The sequence below is a fragment of the Dromaius novaehollandiae genome, chromosome 19 (assembly GCF_036370855.1).
Source record: "Dromaius novaehollandiae isolate bDroNov1 chromosome 19, bDroNov1.hap1, whole genome shotgun sequence".
Taxonomy (NCBI): Eukaryota; Metazoa; Chordata; class Aves; order Casuariiformes; family Dromaiidae; genus Dromaius; species Dromaius novaehollandiae.
The window spans coordinates 5,299,621-5,319,718 of record NC_088116.1 but is presented as its reverse complement, the minus strand read 5'-3'; the positions used below and the strand labels follow the sequence as shown (position 1 = coordinate 5,319,718).

Sequence of the window (20,098 nt, the reverse complement as noted above, 5' to 3'; positions counted from 1 at the left end):
TAGCAGGATATTTTTTTCTTTTTTGGAAGTAGTTTTATTTTGTACTCCTCCTGACGCAGTACTTCTAATAACTCAGATGTGTGTCACTGAGGAATGAAAGCAGCTTAAGATGTGTGCAACCTGGCTTTATTCTTTGAAGTACATATAAGGCTTGTGGAAAGTACTGGGCTCCCACTTCAGAGATTTAAAACTTTTTACCTGCAGCGCAGGTTCAGGTTAGCCAATTATATGAGAAGCCTTTCCTCCATGTTTTACAGATGCTTATTCCCATATAAATACATGGAAAACTAGTAAACAATTTTAGTTTCATTTGCTTGATGTGGTAAAATATTATTAAATCCACATGGCACATAATTCAGCTATCATTACATGATAAAGTCACTTCAGGCTCCTGGCTGCATTTTTTGAGGTTTAGTTTAGCACCTTCTCCTTTTTACATCTAATATCATGGTCTAATGAACCTACCACTCCACTGGAACTCTCTAATGGCACGGATGACTCAAGATTAAATTCTTCTGGATACCAAGAAAAAAGCATCCGTGCAGCTCACAGCAGGAAGTATGAGATACAGGAAAGTATGAGATACAGTTATGAAGAAATCCGGAGGGAATAACAAGGCAAAAATGCATGTGCAACGATGGGATCTGCAAAACCCACATCTGCATAATTTGGAGATCTAACCAGTGACATAGTTTGCATGTGCAGTTGCTTGTTCATCCATATAAATACTGTGAACCATATGCCTGTTTAAAAAATAGTTTATTAAATATATGTAAAGCACCAAGGATTGTTAAGGTAAATCATGAACTGTGGGAATGCTAAACGTTATTATCTATTGTAATATAGCTTACATACCTGTCAATGCTTTAAAAAAAGAGTCAAGCGATCAGCATAATCCCCAACAAAGACTGTACTCCTTTCTCCTCTGATGAGATCAGTTGATGGCTCCATACGGTATGTGTTCAGAATTTTAATGGATTAATGAATATACTTAGTAAAAATAAATAAATAAATGTTAGTAGTTATTAGGAGCTGACAGGTTAGAGCTGCAGAGAAAGTAGACAGCCCTCCCTGCAAATGCATCAAGGATAAATACAGCAGATGTCACTCGCTACCTTTGTTCTCCGTGAAACAGCAGCAGAGCACTTGATGGTCCCTTGCGCCTCTGCGCAGCAACCCCCCCTCCTTGTGTAGACCAGGGTGGCACCTGGAAGGGGCTGTCGGTTCTGAGTACGAGTCGGCCCCGAACACGTTTATTTCCCATGAGTTCAGTGAGTGTTCTGACTTGTGAATGTGAAATAATGTGTAAAGCGAATTGTGAGATTAAAAAAAATATATAACCTAAGCCCTTCTACTCATTCAGCCATGAAGAAATTCTGATTTTGTCTCTCTGTCAAAAGGTTACTGTCCAAGTTCACACTGGTCTATCCGGACTCTTTGGTGATAAACAATATACTTACTGTTAGCCCATTCCCCTAGCTGAGACAACTAGGCTGATCTCTTTGTACACTTTGCTTACCTGTCTAACAGTCAAGAAACAAATTAGCTTTTGCCTACCCAAGACTGACAGGCAGCTACATCCTGTGTCTATTTTAGAAAATGAGGCTGCAGAACAAAAATGTTGATGGTACTGACGTGGGGGAAGGGAGGAGACCTCAGGCAATCTCCACCCCCTTGCGCTCCCACCCCGGCAATGGCTGGGGGGACTTAAGAAAAACAAATTACTTATTTTGCTCCTGGTTTGAATGGGGCCATGCCTGCTGAATGTTCATAGATTTAGATCTACAAGAGTTGAGCTAGCTATTTATCTGGCAGCGGTCTACCTACTGAGGGAGACGGACTAGTTGTTCTTGCTGGCAGATTGAATTTATTCAGCTAAATCCAAAAAAAAGAAACTCACTTCTATTTACTGATTCCTGGCAGGATTTATCTGTTGCATAAGCATATCTCTGAGGAATACTGGATCTACTTTTTTTTCTTTGCAAGGAAGTCGATATTTTTTACCATGTTTTGTAAATCTTGGTATTGTGAAACATCTTTTTAACACTGTAGCAACATCAGCTGCTACTTCTCTAGAAGAATTTGATAGAGATATAACATTTTCCGTACAACGAGGAAACTTGCTTCTCATATGACATTTTTTAAAGTGAATGCTATTTCAGTTGAAGATGCTGGATCTGGCAGTAAAAGAGGTAGTTTTCTTTTTTTCCCCCAAGGATGTCTTGAATTGCTGTGGATTTTTGCACTTAAATGTTCTCAGTGATTCTTTCATTGTGCTTCAGCGTTCATGAGTGTTCTGCCTGTGCTGGATAGGAGGTCTCTGACTTGCACAGTCCTTGTTCTCCCTAAGGTTGTTAAAATCTAGAATTTTTATGCTATAGATACCTGTCTGTTAGTATAAGAATAGGCAAGGGACAGTTCTAAGCTATTGATGATTTCTGTTTGTTGCTGACCTGACCTGAACCTGTCATGACCACGTTTGTGTGTCTTCAGGCAGTACAGTCCACAGCTGCTAAGTATGGGTGAAAAAATTCTTCTGCCTAAGTGTTTTCCTTTGCAGAAAAAAGCAAAACTGGAAAGAAATCCAGATTCTGAATTTAAAATTTACTGATGTTTAAAGTATTTGCTGACTTGGAATTTGACTTGTAAGTATCTTTAATTAGGACACGTTTTGGTGGGGGACCCAAGCATGTGGTGTTGCATCTTATTTATATGAAACAGAATATATTGAGGGAGTCCTTCGTCCATTGCAAAAAGCTATCTTTTCGTCTCTTAGTGCCATATTGTTGAACCAAATGGGCAGGACCCATTTTGTGAGTCTGAAGCTGTTACACTAACAATAAGGAAGATGATGCTTTCATTTATACCTCTCTTCAGTCCGAGAGGAGCAACTTATTTGCATAACATGGGACAGATTGCAAGTCCCTCCCTTCTCTCTTTTTTTAATATTGGACTTACAGTTGCAGTTGATTGAATGTCCCAGGAAAAATCACTGTTCCCTCTGCATCATTTCGTGTTACCAGTCAGTATTAAAAATTAAAAGTATAAAAAAGTGGCTACAGCCCACTTTGTGGGATTCTCTAGGCTGAGTTTTGATGTGTGTAAGAGTGGAAAGAAATTTTGGAATGTCCTTTTTATCCCTTTAAACTGTTGCTAGGTATCTCTGCTTCTCTGTGTAGTGTCCAGCTGCTATGAAGTCTATTTTTTCATATATATCTTTTTCTTTTTTTTTTTTCTTTAAGTAATCTGCAGATTGAATTATTTTGAAAGAAAATGAAGAGCACTGCCAGGCCTTGGAGTGCAATGGCAAAGCAAGGGAGTCATGGGGTTGACCGAGCAAAATCACTTTCCACCACCTCAACAGGAATGAAGACCTCCAAGTCCTCAACTTCACTTGCCTTTGAATCTCGGCTCAGCAAGGTACTAACCAGTGACGCCTGTGTAAGCAGCGCAGCCTGGTTCCAAGCTAAAGCTTTGGTTTAGTCCTGGGACATCATGACACTTTGAGGTTTGGAGTGGGCTCAGCCACTATGCTAAGGACAGGGAGATTGTATTGCAGCGTGCTGTGTATTAGATTTAGGTACATTTCTGAAAATATCTTGTATGTGGAAGAGGAGACACTGTATCTATACAGGGCTTGAGTGGGTTCTGTTTCAGTCTGTGTGCCAAGGAATTGCCTTAACTTTGAAGAATGAAAAACATAAATGACATTCTTAGCTCAACTGATAGTAACACATGTAAAGAAATTCAAAGAGATTTATTAATGGACATCTAGAATTCCTAAAAATCTGTGCTTCTCTTCCATCAAGGCAAAATATATTAACAAAAAATATTCCATGCAAAGGAACACAAGTATTTTATGAAGCATATCCTTCCATGTGGACATCTTTCAAAATTAGCAGAAACTTCTGCCAAAGTAGTGTTATTAAGAAAAGAGTAATACACCTGAAATGCTGCTGCATCTGTATGCTTGTAGCCAGCAAACAAAAATAACCTTATGGTCCAAATACAGACCAAGATAACAGTGATGAAAAGAGAGTATAGGCTTCCTGTTTATAACTGTTTTCAATAGTAAAGCTTGGTAAACAATACATAACAAGGTACAGCATTTTAATCAACACGAAATCTAATGATCATTAATCTTCACAGCTTCTCAAACACAGGATTAATTTACTTAACTTGCTTTGCATGCTCCTGGATGCTCCAAGTATCTTATCAATAGGATATTTCAGTCCAGGGCTCCAGGCAAGTTATGGTTGTCATTGAAATATTTGTTCTGTGGGTGAGGCAAGCATCTCTGAGGGAATGCTATTGAAGTGGCTAATGCAGGAAAGCTAGGGAAGCTGATATGGTTGATTTGCATATGGTGTTAAATATAGAGGGTTGTCTTTCTAAGTACAGCTGATATCTTCACATTCTTGTTCATCTGCAAATACAGCATCATCAAAGTAGTCTTCCCTGAAGAAACAGAGTTAGAAAGAGGTAGCACAGTTTCTGCTGTGAAAGACAGCATATTGGAAAAGCCACTTCAGGGAGTCTGAAGAGGGCCTTTTCTAAAGGTCAGAAAGTCAGATTGTTCTGTTTTGCTCCTAAGAGTGAGCTGGCAAAAGCTCTGCCAGAAGGCAAAACGTTAGATGTCTGGTTTCCTGGAGCAGATCAACACTTCGGCTATTGAAACTTACATGCTCATGGGGTCCAGGAAACCACAGACTGAGTCAGAGGAAGAGATGAAAAGGAGAAAGAATTGGAGCTGAGAGAGAGATTTCATTTTGCTTAAAGATTTTTACATTCAGGAACCACTAAATAGGGAGCATGCTTGTTGTGTGCGCTCTTTTCATTTAACTTGAGCAGTGGTTTTCAGCCTGTGGTTCATGGACCCTCTGGGTGTCACCGGACAGCTTCTAAGGAAGTGGGTTTTGATCTGTGGAAACAGTTAAGGTATCCGCAAACTGAAAAGCATTGAAGAGCACAGCTCTAAAGAGACTCCACAGGACCTTGGTCTTTTAAAATGCTTAAAATATTTCTCTTCAGGGTAGTAATTAGAGGCTGTCATGGAGGCACACAAATAGGGAAGCAGCTGACCAAATTCTGACATCAATTACTTCTTCCGCTTGTTGAAGCAACATCATTTCAGTGTTTCTCCATGTTCATGGTGCTTGAATAGCATGGATTTCTTGAGTATGTGCTTAGAGTAAGCCTGGGTTTACCAGCAAATCCCTGTCCCCCCCAAAAAAGCACACAGGAACGGTCCCTTGATTTGTCATGTACATTAAACCGCACTAAGTAAATTATAGTGTTATCAGCTAATATTTTTGGAAAATAAAATCCTGTAAAACATCCAGTAAAGCAAACATTTTCCCTTCTTCCCAACTTACAAAATATATCAGTATTATATGTAATCTTTAGAATTCTGCAAATTTCTGAGAAACAGTGCATTTCTCTGCAGTGAATGATTTCCTTGGTGGTCACATGAACAAAAAGCTTTCTTGTGAACAGTTTTCAGTTTCTCTTCTGTTGAGTCCTACAGTCTCCAGTAAGAAAGATATTATTAGCCCCTACCATAATATCATTTGTTGCTTTTCAATAAACAAAGATACTAAGTAGCTGAAATTATGCCATGTTTAAGATAAGGGATTTCCCTTTGATAATTGTGTAAGATCTTGTACTGGCTACTCTTTCCTTAACTCCTCAGCTGAATGATTTTAGGGTTTTGGCTTGGTCCCCAGAGTGTTCTTTGTGCATGTCACAAAGGTCAGTTTATGATGCCGCAAAGTTTGGTGATTCTTGTTTGGCAGAAACACAGGCAGGAGCTGGCAGTCGCTTGCTATTGGAATAACTCAGACCTCCCATAAGAAGATCTGGGGTCACCACTGGGGCAAAACAGCACGATCCTGAATGAGGAATGAAAAAGCAGATCCAGTTAGGGCTGGTATCTTTTTGTGACAGACAGATTAAGTGAGGGGCTAGTTATTTGCTGCTTTGACCTACTCTGTGAGTTGGGCTCTGCAGCTGGCATTTATGTGCAGAGGCCTAAATACCTTTAGTAAATGTAATCCAGCTACGAAATATGATGACTGCTGTTCAGAGCAATATTTGAGAAGCACGAGTTGCCAACAGTCTATTCTTGTAGACTATTTTCTCCTGCCCCTTCAGCTATTTGCTTTTTAAACCATTTTTCCCATTTTCATGCTTTACCATCAGACCCTTACTGTCTCTTAGCCAGCTTCATGGAAATCTAGCATGCAATACAAAGCTCTTTTTTTTTTTCAGTTCTCCTTCTTATTTCTTCAGATTTTGTATTAGTGGTATGAAATTTTGAGTATATAAGAATAGTAAATAAGAAGTCAAATGCATACATGAATGTACTGGGACAATTATGCCTTCTAAGTAAGTGTTTGAGTCAAATCTATTAAATTTCATTTCTTTCTTGGCCAACGGGATGTTATCGTGGGTCTTGGCCTAAAAAGAGAAAAATACAGCTGCTCATTTGGTGCCAAGGTGGGAAAAAAAGAGCTCTCTTAATTGGCAGAAGAACATTCTGTCCCTTTAAATTCATAAGAAATGATATCCAAGTATTGTTACTAAAGACATATTTCCATTGGGTTATTTTTCTGAAAATGTTCCTTTTCTCCCAGGATCCTGGCATTTTTTTCTTCATCTTCTTACTCTGTGTAATGAATTAGCTGATGGGTCTCTCCAAGATCTTCTGCTCACAAAATCTCTTTCTTGCAGCTAAAGAGGGCAAGCAGTGATGACATGCTTACAAAACCAGGGGTGACAGCAGCTTCTGGAGTCTCCAGACTGAAGAAGACCATTACAACAGGAGCAATTTCTGAGCTTGCTGAGAGTCGACTGAAGCCCAGCACAGGTAGATACAAAGATACTGGAAGACAATGTACTTTATTTGAAATTTGCTGTAAGTGTCATTTGATTTGCCAGAAATCTAGCTGAGTTTTCCATATCACCTATCTTGTAGCATAGCAAACCTTCCTACTGTAATATTCAGCATATCAGAAGAGATGCACTGTGCTTTGCAGAGGGGCTTTGCAGTATATTCTACACTCTGCAAGTCAGTAATCTCCCACAGTATTAAAGATAAGAAAGGGCAGAAGCTTTCCCAGATTTGGTCTCAACAGAAGTCTTGGCTATTCTGCAATGACTAGTCATTAGCAATATTAAACTGTTCCTCTAATAAAAGATAGGTTTTCCTGTATTAGGGAATATTCTTCAATTTTAATTAGATAAAGCTTTCCAAAAAAGTAAATCATTCATCTTTTAGGAAAAAGGCAACAGAAAAAAATAGGGGGAAAAATATGAAGATAGCAGAAACATAGTTCTCCCTGTTCTGTATGCCTTTGTTGTCTGAATTCACTCCATTATATGCATTGTCTTACTGAATTTACCTTTGATCCGAAGGTCATTTTTGTTGCTTAACAATAAGGATCTGTAAATGTCACCAATTCATAGCAAGTATATTGTAAATTTGTGTGTTAGGCAGTCTTTTTCTTGACTCCCAGCGGACAGAGGATTGGAAGTGACCTCTGCATCATTAAACTCCACCTTCTGTTAGTTTCCTAGGCAGAAGTTCATGGAGTGCCCCGTCACGCTCCTACATTTCAGGTCAATTGCGCACTGTTTCTCTAGCAGCAGATGACCAAAGGCACGGTAACTCCTGTCCGCACAGCTCAAGGACTCTTTCAGCAGCCAGAGGTTTCTAGGAGCGGTTCCGGCGCCGCTGGCCCGGCATGGCGCGGGGCGGCCCGAGCGGCCGCGCGGTGGCGCCGCTGGCCCGGCCCCGGCTTGCGCGGTCCCGGCCGCCGCAGCGCGCCCGGCGCAGCGGTGCCGTTAGAGGGACCCAGCGCGCTGCCTGGCACTGCAGTGCATCCATTAAAGAGCGGCCTTTTCTAATGTGCGCCGCATAGCAACAGACTTCTCTCTTCTCCCTCTACTGATGGAGCAGCCCGGTTACCCCGCTGCCCCTGCGCCACAGCAGGCTAAAGAAAAAAGAGCCAACCCGAGCACCTTCACGCGTAGCCTGCGCTCCTAAGCTACTGAGCGGCATGCTTTCTCCCTCAGCGTTAGCCCCCTCAGCTTGTTCCCATTGGTTTCAGCTCTAAGCCTGTTTCTAAAGGCAGCGACACCATCTGCATACCAAGGGCTTCTGTGCAAATAGTCTGGTTTCCCCCAGGAGCTCAGCAAACGCTTGCTTTTGTCTGCTCTCTGGTGGCATTTCCAAGGGAATGTGAGATCTTATTAAATTTGACCATGACCTCTGTATTTGTCACAGCCTCTGCACATTATGGCTGTGTTCAAGCAAGGAATGGAGCTATGTTACTAACCAGAAACAGATTAAAAAAAAATCTTTATATACTCCTCCCCCACATACACACACCAGCTAAACGATGCGTATTATAACAGTATAAATGATTCATAGTAACGCAAGTACAGATCCTGTTCTGCAGTTAATCGGGGTCTAGATACTCAAATATAATAGTGACTAGTCACGTCCAAAGGTATTCAAGATTCATTAGCCAATAAAGAGGCATAATGCTGGCAAAAGATGCTTGGGAGGGGCAATGAGAGGAGAAGAAAACCTGCTCAGATGATGCAGCATAGGATCCTGGGAATGCAGCCAGAGAAATAGCACTGCAGGGAGCCCGGAATGGAATACATATGTCAGAGATAAAAATAAAAGCACTGGAATAGAGAGCCCCCTTCTGCATGCATGTATAATAACTGGGAGTGGGGGAGGGATAAGATTTATGATGATGACTATTTTAAACACAAAGGGTAGAATGGTTTATGGAGGTCAAGTTACATTTGGATACTATTTTGCCAACTTAAATTACATCATTAGAACTCATATATTACTTTGCATTAACGTGTAGAAGTATGAATGATAATATTAATGCTGAGCAAAAAGAATATAAGTGTGGGGCTATGTATATTGCACAGATAAACAGTAAGTACAGGTGTGCTGTTCCTCTAAAATTCCTTTCAGTCTAGAACTGGCCCATATCTTATAGGTGCTATTACAGATATACATATGTTGCATATCTAAATGTTCACAGTTGTTCCATATGGCCACTGAAAGGTGCTAGATAGTAGTGAGCAAGGTTACAAAGCTGAATGCTGCTTTTAGATGGTCACACTGTGAACAAATACCAATAGATTTGTTATAATATAGTGTGTGCACAGCCAGCTGCGTAGATCGTGAAATTCTGTTCTGAAACCACTCTATCTGGCTTCTGCAGTCGCCGTCATCAGTTCTGCCTTTTTCTTTCATGTATTAACTGGAGACGGGTTCCCCCCCCCCGACCTTGTGCTTGTTAACATTGAGCTTTCTTTGTCTGTTATTCAACTGAGTGATTTGATCATTTTACTGAAAGGATAGTACATTAGTTCCAGCTACAATCTAGTGGCACTCAGTTGGTATCATGTAAGGGAAATTAAAAGAAACAAGTTATGGGAGGAAAAAAAAAAGGCTTAGGTTGCTTTCTTCTTTGGGTGTGACTGTCTGACATTTGCATGTTGACCTTGAGTAATAGCACATGTTCCAAATGCTGCAGATAAATAATTGACACAACCTTACTTGTTTAAAATAGGTTAGTTTGTATGCTGCCCTTGGTGGAGTTTAAGCCATTCATTCTTGCCTTTTGCTGACATACGCTACCCTGTCTGCCTTGTTGGAAGCTAATGCAGTAAATCACAAGCAACTTAAAGGAGGATGAGGCCAATCTCATGTCTCCATTCTTGGCAAGTGGGGTTGAGCAAATGGAACTGGAGACGGATTTTGGCTGGAAGTTTTGTGCTGTGATGTTTGGCTTTGTAACTGCTTGGCAGTTTCAAAACTTCAAGTAATGGGAAATGACATGCAGAGAGAGTTGTCTTGGATATAGCTTCCTTATCCACAGTGTTATATCTTTCCATGTACTGTCCTGAAGTAGCAATTTGATTTTACATTAAAACCAAACTTGCAGAGCCACTGCATTGCTTTTAATGTTCTAGTAGAAGAAAAAGAACTGAAAAAATTGCAAAACAGGAGGAAGACAAGGAGGAGCTTGTAAATCTTGTAAAATGTTTATTTTTAAGGCATGTACTTGTGAAGCCATCCAATCCATGAAGCCAAGTAATAAATAAATTGTTTTACAATGTTTGAATAGAGAAATATCTATGTGAGTAACTAGGAATCTCTTCTTCTCCTTAAATTTCAGGCTTACAGCAAGTCAGGGATTTTCAGATTCTGACACTTTGAGGTTTACAAAGCAAATAACCTTAAACTCTGCTATTTCACAGTCAGAATTTCAAAGCCCCTTATGTGATCATTTACTTTTCTTGAAGAGCACTGCATGGTAGCACCAGTATGCAGGTGGAAAACTTGCGATTTAGAAAGGTGAAATTTCTTGCTCAGTGGACCCTGGAAATCATGCTAAATGATGACTCTTAGCTCTCTGTCACTCCCTACAAACTCCCAATTCAAGAACTTTCTAAAAATTTCCCTCAAGGCTGTCTAGTTTAATCATACTTCCTAGCTGTTATTTCGGTGCCAGTAGCTATTATCTGTCAGGTTTAACAACAACAAAAAAGTCATATGCTCTATGTGCAGGACATTAGAAAAAAAGATAGAACCAGGAAGACTGGGCTGGGCAGGGAGCACATACGCTGAAAGTATTCAGAATACTTCAGGCATCCCCATTTCTGACAAATACACTGATTTTTTATATCAAGCTCTGTCAGCTACAATATGAAGTATCAGTTATCCTTGAAATGTAAATAACAGATAGGTGTGTTTGTTTTTTCAGGCTGCTTCATCAGCTTATTTGCTTTCTCCAAAGTAAAGTCTGAATCTGCATAGAAGTAATGAATCTGCCTTAGAAACAGTATCTGGTTCTCAGCAGAACTCTGCATCTCCCTTTAACCTGTGTCCAAGTAGGACACAGTCAGTAACAATGATATAATCACACAACTTACTATTTATAGAAACCCTGAGCATTTAACTGACAAGCTCAGGATCTCTCTAAAGCTTGAACCATGTTAGAAGACAGGTACTATACTTTCTCACAGTGGTGGTAGGTTGTGTTATACCTGTGGAGGCCAGGAGAAGCTAAGATGCCAGCAGGAAAGTTATGGATGCTCTACTGCGTTGTCCCTTATTCCACCAGAAATGGCCCTTTGTTTTTATGCATTAAATGGAAAAATCAGCAACGGGCATGCTTTTTTCAGCCAAAGCAACAAGAAAAGTATGTTGCTTTCTGTGCATGCCTGCTGAGTTGATTAAGTGTAATTGTTGGAGACAGTGCCAATACGGAAGTATATGGGAGGCAAATGCTAGAGAAATTAAGAGTTTCAGTCATCTCCTAGGTATCTAGCACCTAGAATCTGAACTGCAGGTTACCTGGACAAAAAAAGACTGACCTCAAAATGGAATATTGCCAGTATAAGAACTGAAGCTGTACAAAGCATGCTGTTTAAAGGAGCCTGGTAAATTAAGAAGTAAAAATAAAATAAAATACCCCAAGAAATTTAGCATAACCAGTGAAGACTATAGAAAGACGCAAGAACAGAAGAAAACTAAGGTTTTTCTGCACATTTGTGTGTTAATTATATTCTGTCATGGAACAGTTTGTTTGGTTTGAATGGGCAGATCCAATGAGACTTTAGTTTAGCTTTAGTGCTGGCAAAGGTAAGAGTCACTTGTGAAACCTGGATAAGAAAGATTCAGCCATGCTTGATTTTTAGAGAGGAGCCTTCTCTTTTGTATTGTTGTATTACTCATATCACTCAGTAGATGTTTTCTTCTTTCAGTGTTTCTTTCCCACAAAATCAAAAGTCTGGTGAATGTAATCTAGACCAGAAGCCCTCTTTATACGGTCAGAAAATCCAAGAAAGGTATTTTTCTTAATAAAGGTCTTTCTGAAAATTCCTTGAAAAATCTAATTGACAGTTTAATTCTTCATAAGATGCTAATGGACTCCAATTAGAACAGAAAAAAGGAAAGTGATTCCTCTTGAAGGATGGGTCTCAGTTGACCTTGGGGCCCTTTACCATCCCATACATCAGTTTTTGACAGGGCCTGCTTTTTGTGATCTGTCACATCAAAGGACTCCTATAGGTTTGTGGAAGGATTGCTGCACTACGCATTCAGTCTTGTTACTGTCTCATTTTTCTTGTAAAAGATACAGACAAGTGTGAGAGACACTAATGAGATCAGTGCTTTCTATTCCACAAGACTTCACAAGAGACCAAATAAATGATCTAATTTGGCCTTTCCCAGGAACAATATATATGCTTTAAAACTAGTTGCATTTTGTTACCCTTCCCCTTCCCTTGGCTCTAGCATAATTCTACTTTCTCATCAAGAAAAAGAGATTCTAGATCCAGAAGTGATATACAAAGGAAAGGAAGACTCAAAAAAAAAAAAAAAAAAAAAAGTCATGTCAGGATGTCATTCAAATAGCAAGAAGCACTGCAGGAATTTAACATGCAAACCAATGTGGAAATACAGGTGTGCACTTACATCCATAACTTTACATGTAGCTGGATATACATATTAATGTCCACACACACCTATACATACCTGCATGATTGTTTGTAACAAACCGCTGCAAATGTGAATCTCAACCTTAAACTCTGACATTACTTGGCAAGACATTTTCTCTGTCTTTGATTTCCCTAGACGTGAAGTGTGTAAGAGTAAGTTTTAGCACCATTTTTGAGGATTTCACCCACTGACCCCTAAAGTGAATGTTCAAAATCTGATGTAGATCATACTTGAGATTCCAGATTCCATTGATGGCATCTGATAGATTTGCATTTTATAGCAATTTCAGGCATTTTTTGTTCACTTTGAGTGTTTCTGCTGTGTCAGCAGTCAAAAACTTTGAGGGTTAAAAGATGATTCTGACCAAGCAGCTACCTAGTCACATTTACAAGTATATAAGCTTGGAATACATGTTATAACCTGTACATTCCCCAGAGAAGGGGCTGAAATCTGCTGTTTTCTTAGATGAGTCTCATACCTGTGAAGTTCCTCTTATATATTCTTACAGTGATTTTTTTTCTTTGTACTGATAGCCTGCACATTCATATGCTTATGTCCACCTCTGCTGCATTTGCTGAAAAAAGTTCCTGTATGATGATGTTTGTTGCCATGTTAAATGTTCAGGTTCTTCTAATCTCCCCTTTCTTCCTGTAACTAATGGACAGTTCTATGTGTTAGAATTATTTGGAATGGGTACTGCTTTGCATGACTGTTCTCTGGGAATCTTTCTCCTTTCTGATAAATATGTTACCTCAGGAGGATATTTTAATCAGAAAAGGCACTTATTCTAGTAGGGCAAAAGGAGTTCACTAGCTCTTTAATGAAAAAATAGCTATGGTCTTATCATGGTTAAACTCTAACTGTTGGCTCAAGATCTCAGTCCCATGATTCCCTGAATCAAAAGGATCTATTGATGGACGCACTCTTTTTGTTCCAAAAGTGGCATATGAAGGTTGACTGACATAATTAATATTCTTTTGTCCAGTTGTTGAATGTATTGTATGAGCCCCTTGCAGATCGGGAAAGGAGTCAGAACAATGCATTTTAGTGGCTGTTTATTGGAATTTCCGATACTTGGTTCTGTTAAGGATAACAATTTCTTTGAGATGCAATTCCTTTAAGAAGCACTAATAGACTCTGCGGTCACCTTGCATTATTAAACAAATAAGAATTGACTTCTGCTGACAACCCTGTCTCCAGTATGTACCTTTTTCACTGCTGTCCTAATCTACTCCACAATTCTCATTTACTGTATTGAATCCATATTAAAACATTCTAAGGTTTTGCATGCAACTTTCTGTTAAAACAGTTTGTGAAATAAGGGAGACCCTTTCCCTCTGTTGTATACTCCCCTGAGAATGCCTTTGCTGGCACATGTTTACCCCTGGGATCGGAGCCAGTTAAGAGGATTCAGTGTGTGGTGGGGATACTGAAATGCTAAATCTTAAAGACTGTAATGACTTGACTCACTAAATTGTTGACAGTTAATTGGCTCAAGCTAACACATGTAGGGAAGATCCATTACAGCTGTAAGCAAACTGTGAAGATCACAAAAGCTTTACTAGGGATACCTAAACAGAAAGCAGAACACGCTTGGATAGCCCTGGAATACTGTGCATCTATGATCTCTCGGTTTGTTTTGGGGTTTTTTTTCAGACTTCTTTAGTGAAGTAGTTCAGCAAAGTCAACACAACCTTATGAGTACCTGCCTTAGGTTAATTATCAGCTTTCCTTCAGCTTGTTTGGAGAGAAATGATCCTTAACACTAATTCTCTAGGCCTAAATGTATTACAGCCAAAATGCCTTGGCAGAGTGCCATCGTGTTTGCGCTTAGAAAATGGGAGGGAGGGAAAGAAAGGAACGCAAAGCTGGCCTGGTCTAACAAGCATACCTAGCAGAAGAGGGCTTGGTATTCCTTGTGTTAATTTTTTTCCACTGTTTTTCCAGCAAACTTTGTCTTGCATTAGATTTTAATACTGCAAAGTAGGAGGGGAGGGATTCACAACTCAGATGGGTTCCTGGAAGGCTGCATTTTTGTGCCATGAATTTATCTGTGACCTCACCAAGTATCCTCACTACAAAGATTTGGTTTTAAACATGGTGAAAAATACTATATTTGCCCTTTCTTCTTGGTTTCAGTGCAGATGTTATAGAACATTGTGGTGTTTGATGAGCCGTTACTGTGCATGATATACACATCTCTGTAGAATTCTCATCCCTCCTACATGTACTTAATGTTCATTAAAGCTGCAGCATTAATGGAAGAAGTAGAGCATGGTAGTGAACGCTGGTATTGATAGTGTCCACACTTCAACCATTCAGAGAGTTCAGTCTTGGCCAGAAGGTCCAGCCTCTGGAGGTCTTGCTCAGCATCTATAAATTCCTTAGAAGTCAGTCTTCTGAAAAGACTGGCAGTGACTTGGGCACTGGAAATTTGAGATCACTTTGTGGGACCTTCACCCTTTTCCTTTTGACCATGGGTTACAATTTGAACTTCCAAAAGTTGTGCTAGTTACTTTGCTGTATTGTGAGACTAGAATGTGAGAAAAGGTTATGCCTAGTAAATAAGCCCTGTCATTTGAACAGTGACTTGAAAGAGTTAAATATTTCACAACTTGAGTAATTTCTTCCCATTCTCACTATATAGAAAAGGAGTGTTTGTGGCTTTCTTGGCTGTCCCACAAATGGATACCTACAGGATAGTGGAAAGGAGCGAGTCAGCCCTTATGCCTAGGAAGAATCCAGCTAATCTACTTTATGGAGATGAAATTGTTCATTCATTTAATCTTGTACCTTTGTTACTAAGGAGGAAGGGGAAATAATGTAAAATGTTCAGGTGATAAATGATTGTCTGAAGATTTAGCCATATGTCTGTCATGGTTGAATAGTACAGTTTGTCACCTGTGCATCACGCTGGAAGTTATGCTTGCCATGTTCTTTTCTCTTTTCCCTCCTGGTTTGAGCTGCAACTCACATAAGTGGTAATCTTTGCCTCCATGGCTTCTGCGCAGGCTAGCTGTATTTTAAAACTCACACCTTCCCTTTCACTGTGGGCTTGGCCTAGAAGTCTTTTGTTTGACATCGTTATCCCTATCACGGTGCCAGAATCTTTCTGACTTGCATTTCATGCCATTGTCAAAAGGAACGGATTTGCTCTTCCTGTCATGTCTCTTCTAGAGTGCTCAGATTTCAGGTGTGTTTGCTGTGACTCAGTGATTACATTTCATAATTACAGCAGGCTGCACCCCCTACTGCCCTGGGATCCTTTTCCACTATTCCCCTTTGTGTTAGAGAAATAGAAAGCAGGTGTTGAAATAATAAATGCTCAGTGTCAGGATTTAACAACCCAAGAGATTATGTTGACTAATGCAATCCCTCTGGTGAATCCTGTTGAAGAAAAGCAGAAGTCACTCTGTAGTCTGTAACAAAAGAAAAATCTCTTTGTCTTGGAGATACGTTTCAACACCAATTTGAAAGGATTTATTTCTGCACTTTTGAGAAAACTGACTGGCAGGTTGAACACCTGATGCAAAACTTGAGAGACTGTAAGATGACTTTTAGGAAAAGAATGCACTATCAATGATCCTTTTATACAGAATGGCTCATTCATTAAAGCATTTTATACATCGCATGTCATAAGATAGAAGTCAGGGGGAGTTTTGTTTAATGCCATCCAAATATAGAAAGCTATATGCAAACTTTTAGATTCATCCATAAAGTGCTAGAGCAAGAAGAATGAAAAATGAAAAATTAAGACTGACAGCTAACTCACCCTGTTATACTGAAGTATTAGAAAAATGTCGTTCCTATCATACTGAATCGTCTCAGGATTTCTTTGATTTGAGACAATGAATTCACAATTAGCTGGCTTAATTTCCATGTGTTTTATTTTCAGTCTTGTTCACACCTAAGAAACATGTTAAAGTTTATTATTTTCCTAAGTTTGTAAGAGTTCAGCAAGATGATTTTGTTAATTATCCATGTAATGGAAACTGATCACTGGAGTCATTCAGAACTCTCTTTTTCCTCAGGTACATCATGACACTGTTAGTGAGCAGCATCTTTATTTCTTCCTCTGAAGGATCAAATATTGGCCACTGTCTGTGGATAGGCCTGCCTCATGCAGCTCTTTTTGCACTACAAGTCACGGTCAAAATGCTGATGATACAGATATGGTGTATAGATCATATTTGTCATTGCAACTTCTAGATGTAGGGGCTGTAGAATTATGTTCTTTTACAGTACTTATGAGGAACTAACATGATGGGGAATTTTGGTGATCGCTGTAATTTTTCAGTAAAAGTAATACACCACATTCTTTGGCAAAGAGAATTAGGTTTTAATAGTATTCAGTGTATTCTATACTTTTTTTTTTAATAATATGCATGTGAACTTGGAATATACTGATCATTTTCAGCAACAGGTGGGGATAAGAGTTGGAGACGCTCAAGCTTACACAGGAACAGCTCCAGAGTATGTCAGAACAAATCTGATATAAAGGCTAGACTTTTCAGGAAGGCTCAGGCTCACAGTTGTGTTCAGGTTTTTAGAAGAGTTTGATCTCCATTTAAGTGTCTCAGAAGTATCTAACTTTTCAGAAGATGCTGAGCACTTCTGGAGTTCTGCCCCTAAATTCTTGTGAAAGTTAATTAAGAGCAGTCCTTAACTACACACTTCAGTGCAGCTCTACTCGACAGCGTACCTAAGCCTATGCTCAGGGCTCAGTTTGTATTCCCTGGCAAGTATGCACAAGGTATTGTGCTGAACTGTGGCTCAAAATGAATTTTGTCTTTGCTGGCAGGTGTTCAGCTGCTCTTGCCCCCACCGAGGGTCTTTTTGGCCCTTCTTCATCCACGGTTGCAATTAAGTGTGCTTTGTTTTTAAATTTACTAGTGCATCACACATAAAACTAGCTCTCTGGCCATTCATCCCTCTACGGCCATGTGTCTTCATTATACAGGTACGTTGGGGCACTGAAGTCCTGCTTTAGTTTCCAAGTTAAGCTCTTATCTGTGTTGGGGCTTCGTTTCTGGCTTCAGTGGAGCTCCATGAAGTCGGTGCCTTTCTTTGAGTCTCCTGCAGTTCGCTCCTGCTGCCTCTGAGTGGCCTACATTGCACGTTGAGTCACTCCTGCTTGCTCTCTCTCGCTCTCTCTGCCTCTCTTTCTCCCCCTTCCTTTTATTCCAGCAGTCAGGCAGCTAATTAACTGCACAGGCCGGCCTTCAGTGCATAATATTGTAATGAGGTAGGAGGGAGAGCCACAGCTGCTTCAGCATGAGCAGCAGGCTCTGTTCCTGGTGCCAGGAACTAGGAAGAAGCTGACTTTTTCCTTTTTAAGTTGACTGAAGCGTGGACATTAAAGGCAGAGAGAGGCAGATCTGCGCCTGACAGAGCATGAGCAGGGCGCCGGGGTGCTAGAAGAGCCTGGGGAAGAGCCGGGGAGCGTGCCGAAGATGGGCAACCAGCCTGGGCGAGCGGAGGAGCACGACCAAGGTCTGTACGGTCCGTAAAGCTGTCTGACCAGCCCCGTGCGAAATGTCGGGGCTGCTTTCTGCAGCTTTCTGGGCTTTCACTGCTGGAGATGGGGTTTTGTTCTCTGGGTTTTCACTGCAGTGTCCTACTGAGAGGAAACAGAGGCTGTTGTCATAGATAATGCGGATGTTTTTGAGGCTACTAGTGAAATTACCGCTGTTTACCTTGTGACTTGTAAATGCTGTTCATTACTGCTCCGTATCTGAGATCACAGCACTGTCCTTAGGGAAGCTTTCCTGAAAGAAATCCTTTGCTCTTCGGAACAGAACGCCTACAAGGGGGGGGCCTGCAATGCCTGACATGTTATTCTACGTAGTCTGCATGATGCAGCTAGAAAGTTGCAAAGCTTATTTAGTGATGTACAACTTGTTAGGATCCGCTGCTTGGAGTGTGAGCATCTACCATTGTTTGTGGCCTGAGGCCTGAAATTTTCCAGGCCCTAGAATTTAAAATGATGCCTTTGTGGAAGGTCTTCTCACCATTGTCCTTTCAGAAGTGTAGTGCTTTGCATGTTAATCAGTAGCAGATTTTATAGAAAGCAAAGAGCTCATTTCAGGTATATCTAATTCCCCTGTGTCGAATGTCTATGCTGTACATCAGAAAAGAATAATAATTAGTTCCTGGTGCCGCATTACAGTTTTGGCTGTGCTTTGATTCATTTTGCTTGTTTCTTTCCTGCTGATGGAGTCAAAAACAGTAGGCCCACTGATTTCTGCTATTTGTTTATTAGTTTCTGTTCAAGCTTAAAATCCTCTAATGTGCACAAAACCAGAATACAGCTGAATTTCCTGGCACTGTGTTTCTTACCGTTGCCCTGGGAATTTCATTCACAAAATTTTATTAAAGTTGTTAATGGGTGATCTTCGTGTAACTTCAGATTAGATGCGTAGCTATTGTTTTAAAAGCAAATACATATACCCGATCTCTTGTATCGGGAGGGAAAGCAAGGGGCAGACAATACTTCATTGCTACCACAGGATCTCTCACAATAGATCTGCCATTGAATGCTGGAACAGCATTTAGGTGTAGTGGAGAACTCTCTAGCAGTATGTTAATGAAGAACACAAAAGCTGCCAGTAGCCAGTCACCAGAAGAAATGCTGCCCTAAGGGAATGTTAAACTTCGGCTGAAATGTATGGCTGTCTATCATCCCTGTCTATCGGCCCTGAATCCATCCCACTGCAAGCTATAGGAGGCTTGCTGAAGCTAGACACGTGTTACTGTCATTTGAGGAGGGGTAAAACTGATGATAAAAAAACTAAGGGAGAGATGTGTAATGGCATGGGGAAGTACACTGCTAACTTCTAATCAGAATTTGAGGAAACTGGCTGTGATTTTCAGGGCCAGTGCTGGCATTTGGACAGCTTATTACTGTTAACATAAATGATGAACGAATGTCCAGATCCCCTGCGAGTTTTGAAAATTTCTTTCATCCTTTGTTTTCTCTTGTCCTGTAATTTGTTTTATCTTTTTTATTGAAGGGGAAAGGGTTATACTTCCGTTACACCTGAACAGTTTTAAAACTCTTTTCAGCCTTTAAGTGCAGACTGTACTAAGTCTTGTTTTAATATGTCCTCAGTGTTCATAAGGTAAGAATATGACTGAAAAACGCAGAGCATTTTGTGTTGGACTGCATGGTCAAAACTTGTTTTAATCATAGGAAGAGTTGCAATAACATCACTGTTGACAGAATAAATTCTATCAACATATTCCATGTTGTGTGTGAGAGCTCAGGGTTTGGAAGTTGGAGTATAATGCAAATTTTGCTTCAGATGTCTTTACATTGATTTGGACAATTAGGATGCAAAAACTTGTTTTTCGCCTTAGCATGTGATATATAGAAGTGTATGTGTTAGGCTTTGTCTGGCTTTGTTTCTGCTTGGATGAACTTAGTTCTGTTCTCCTTCAGGAACATGTAAATCTTGAATAACTGTGGTACTCCAGATTTGCTCCTTCTGGAATACCCTCCCCCCTCCCCAAAATAGGCCTCTCTATTGATCTATGCTAGTTCATGCTCCAGCTTTA

The 20,098-nt window shown here is 40.2% G+C and overlaps 1 protein-coding gene across 3 annotated transcripts in view; it reads left to right on the top strand.

Annotated features, from left to right (window-relative positions):
- SPECC1 (sperm antigen with calponin homology and coiled-coil domains 1) overlaps positions 1–20,098 on the top strand; it is a 92,071-nt gene that overhangs the window by 8,327 nt on the left and 63,646 nt on the right. The window contains exons 1-3 of one of the 3 annotated variants that reach the window (XM_064523218.1): positions 2,095–2,192; positions 3,243–3,420; positions 6,733–6,868. In XM_064523218.1, the coding sequence (XP_064379288.1) occupies positions 3,274–3,420; positions 6,733–6,868 (283 nt within the window). In that variant the 5' untranslated portion in view covers positions 2,095–2,192; positions 3,243–3,273. Of the gene's footprint in view, positions 1–2,094; positions 2,193–3,242; positions 3,421–6,732; positions 6,869–17,700; positions 18,035–20,098 lie in introns of those variants that run through there. The other 2 variants (XM_064523217.1, XM_064523219.1) reach the window with 2 other exon arrangements.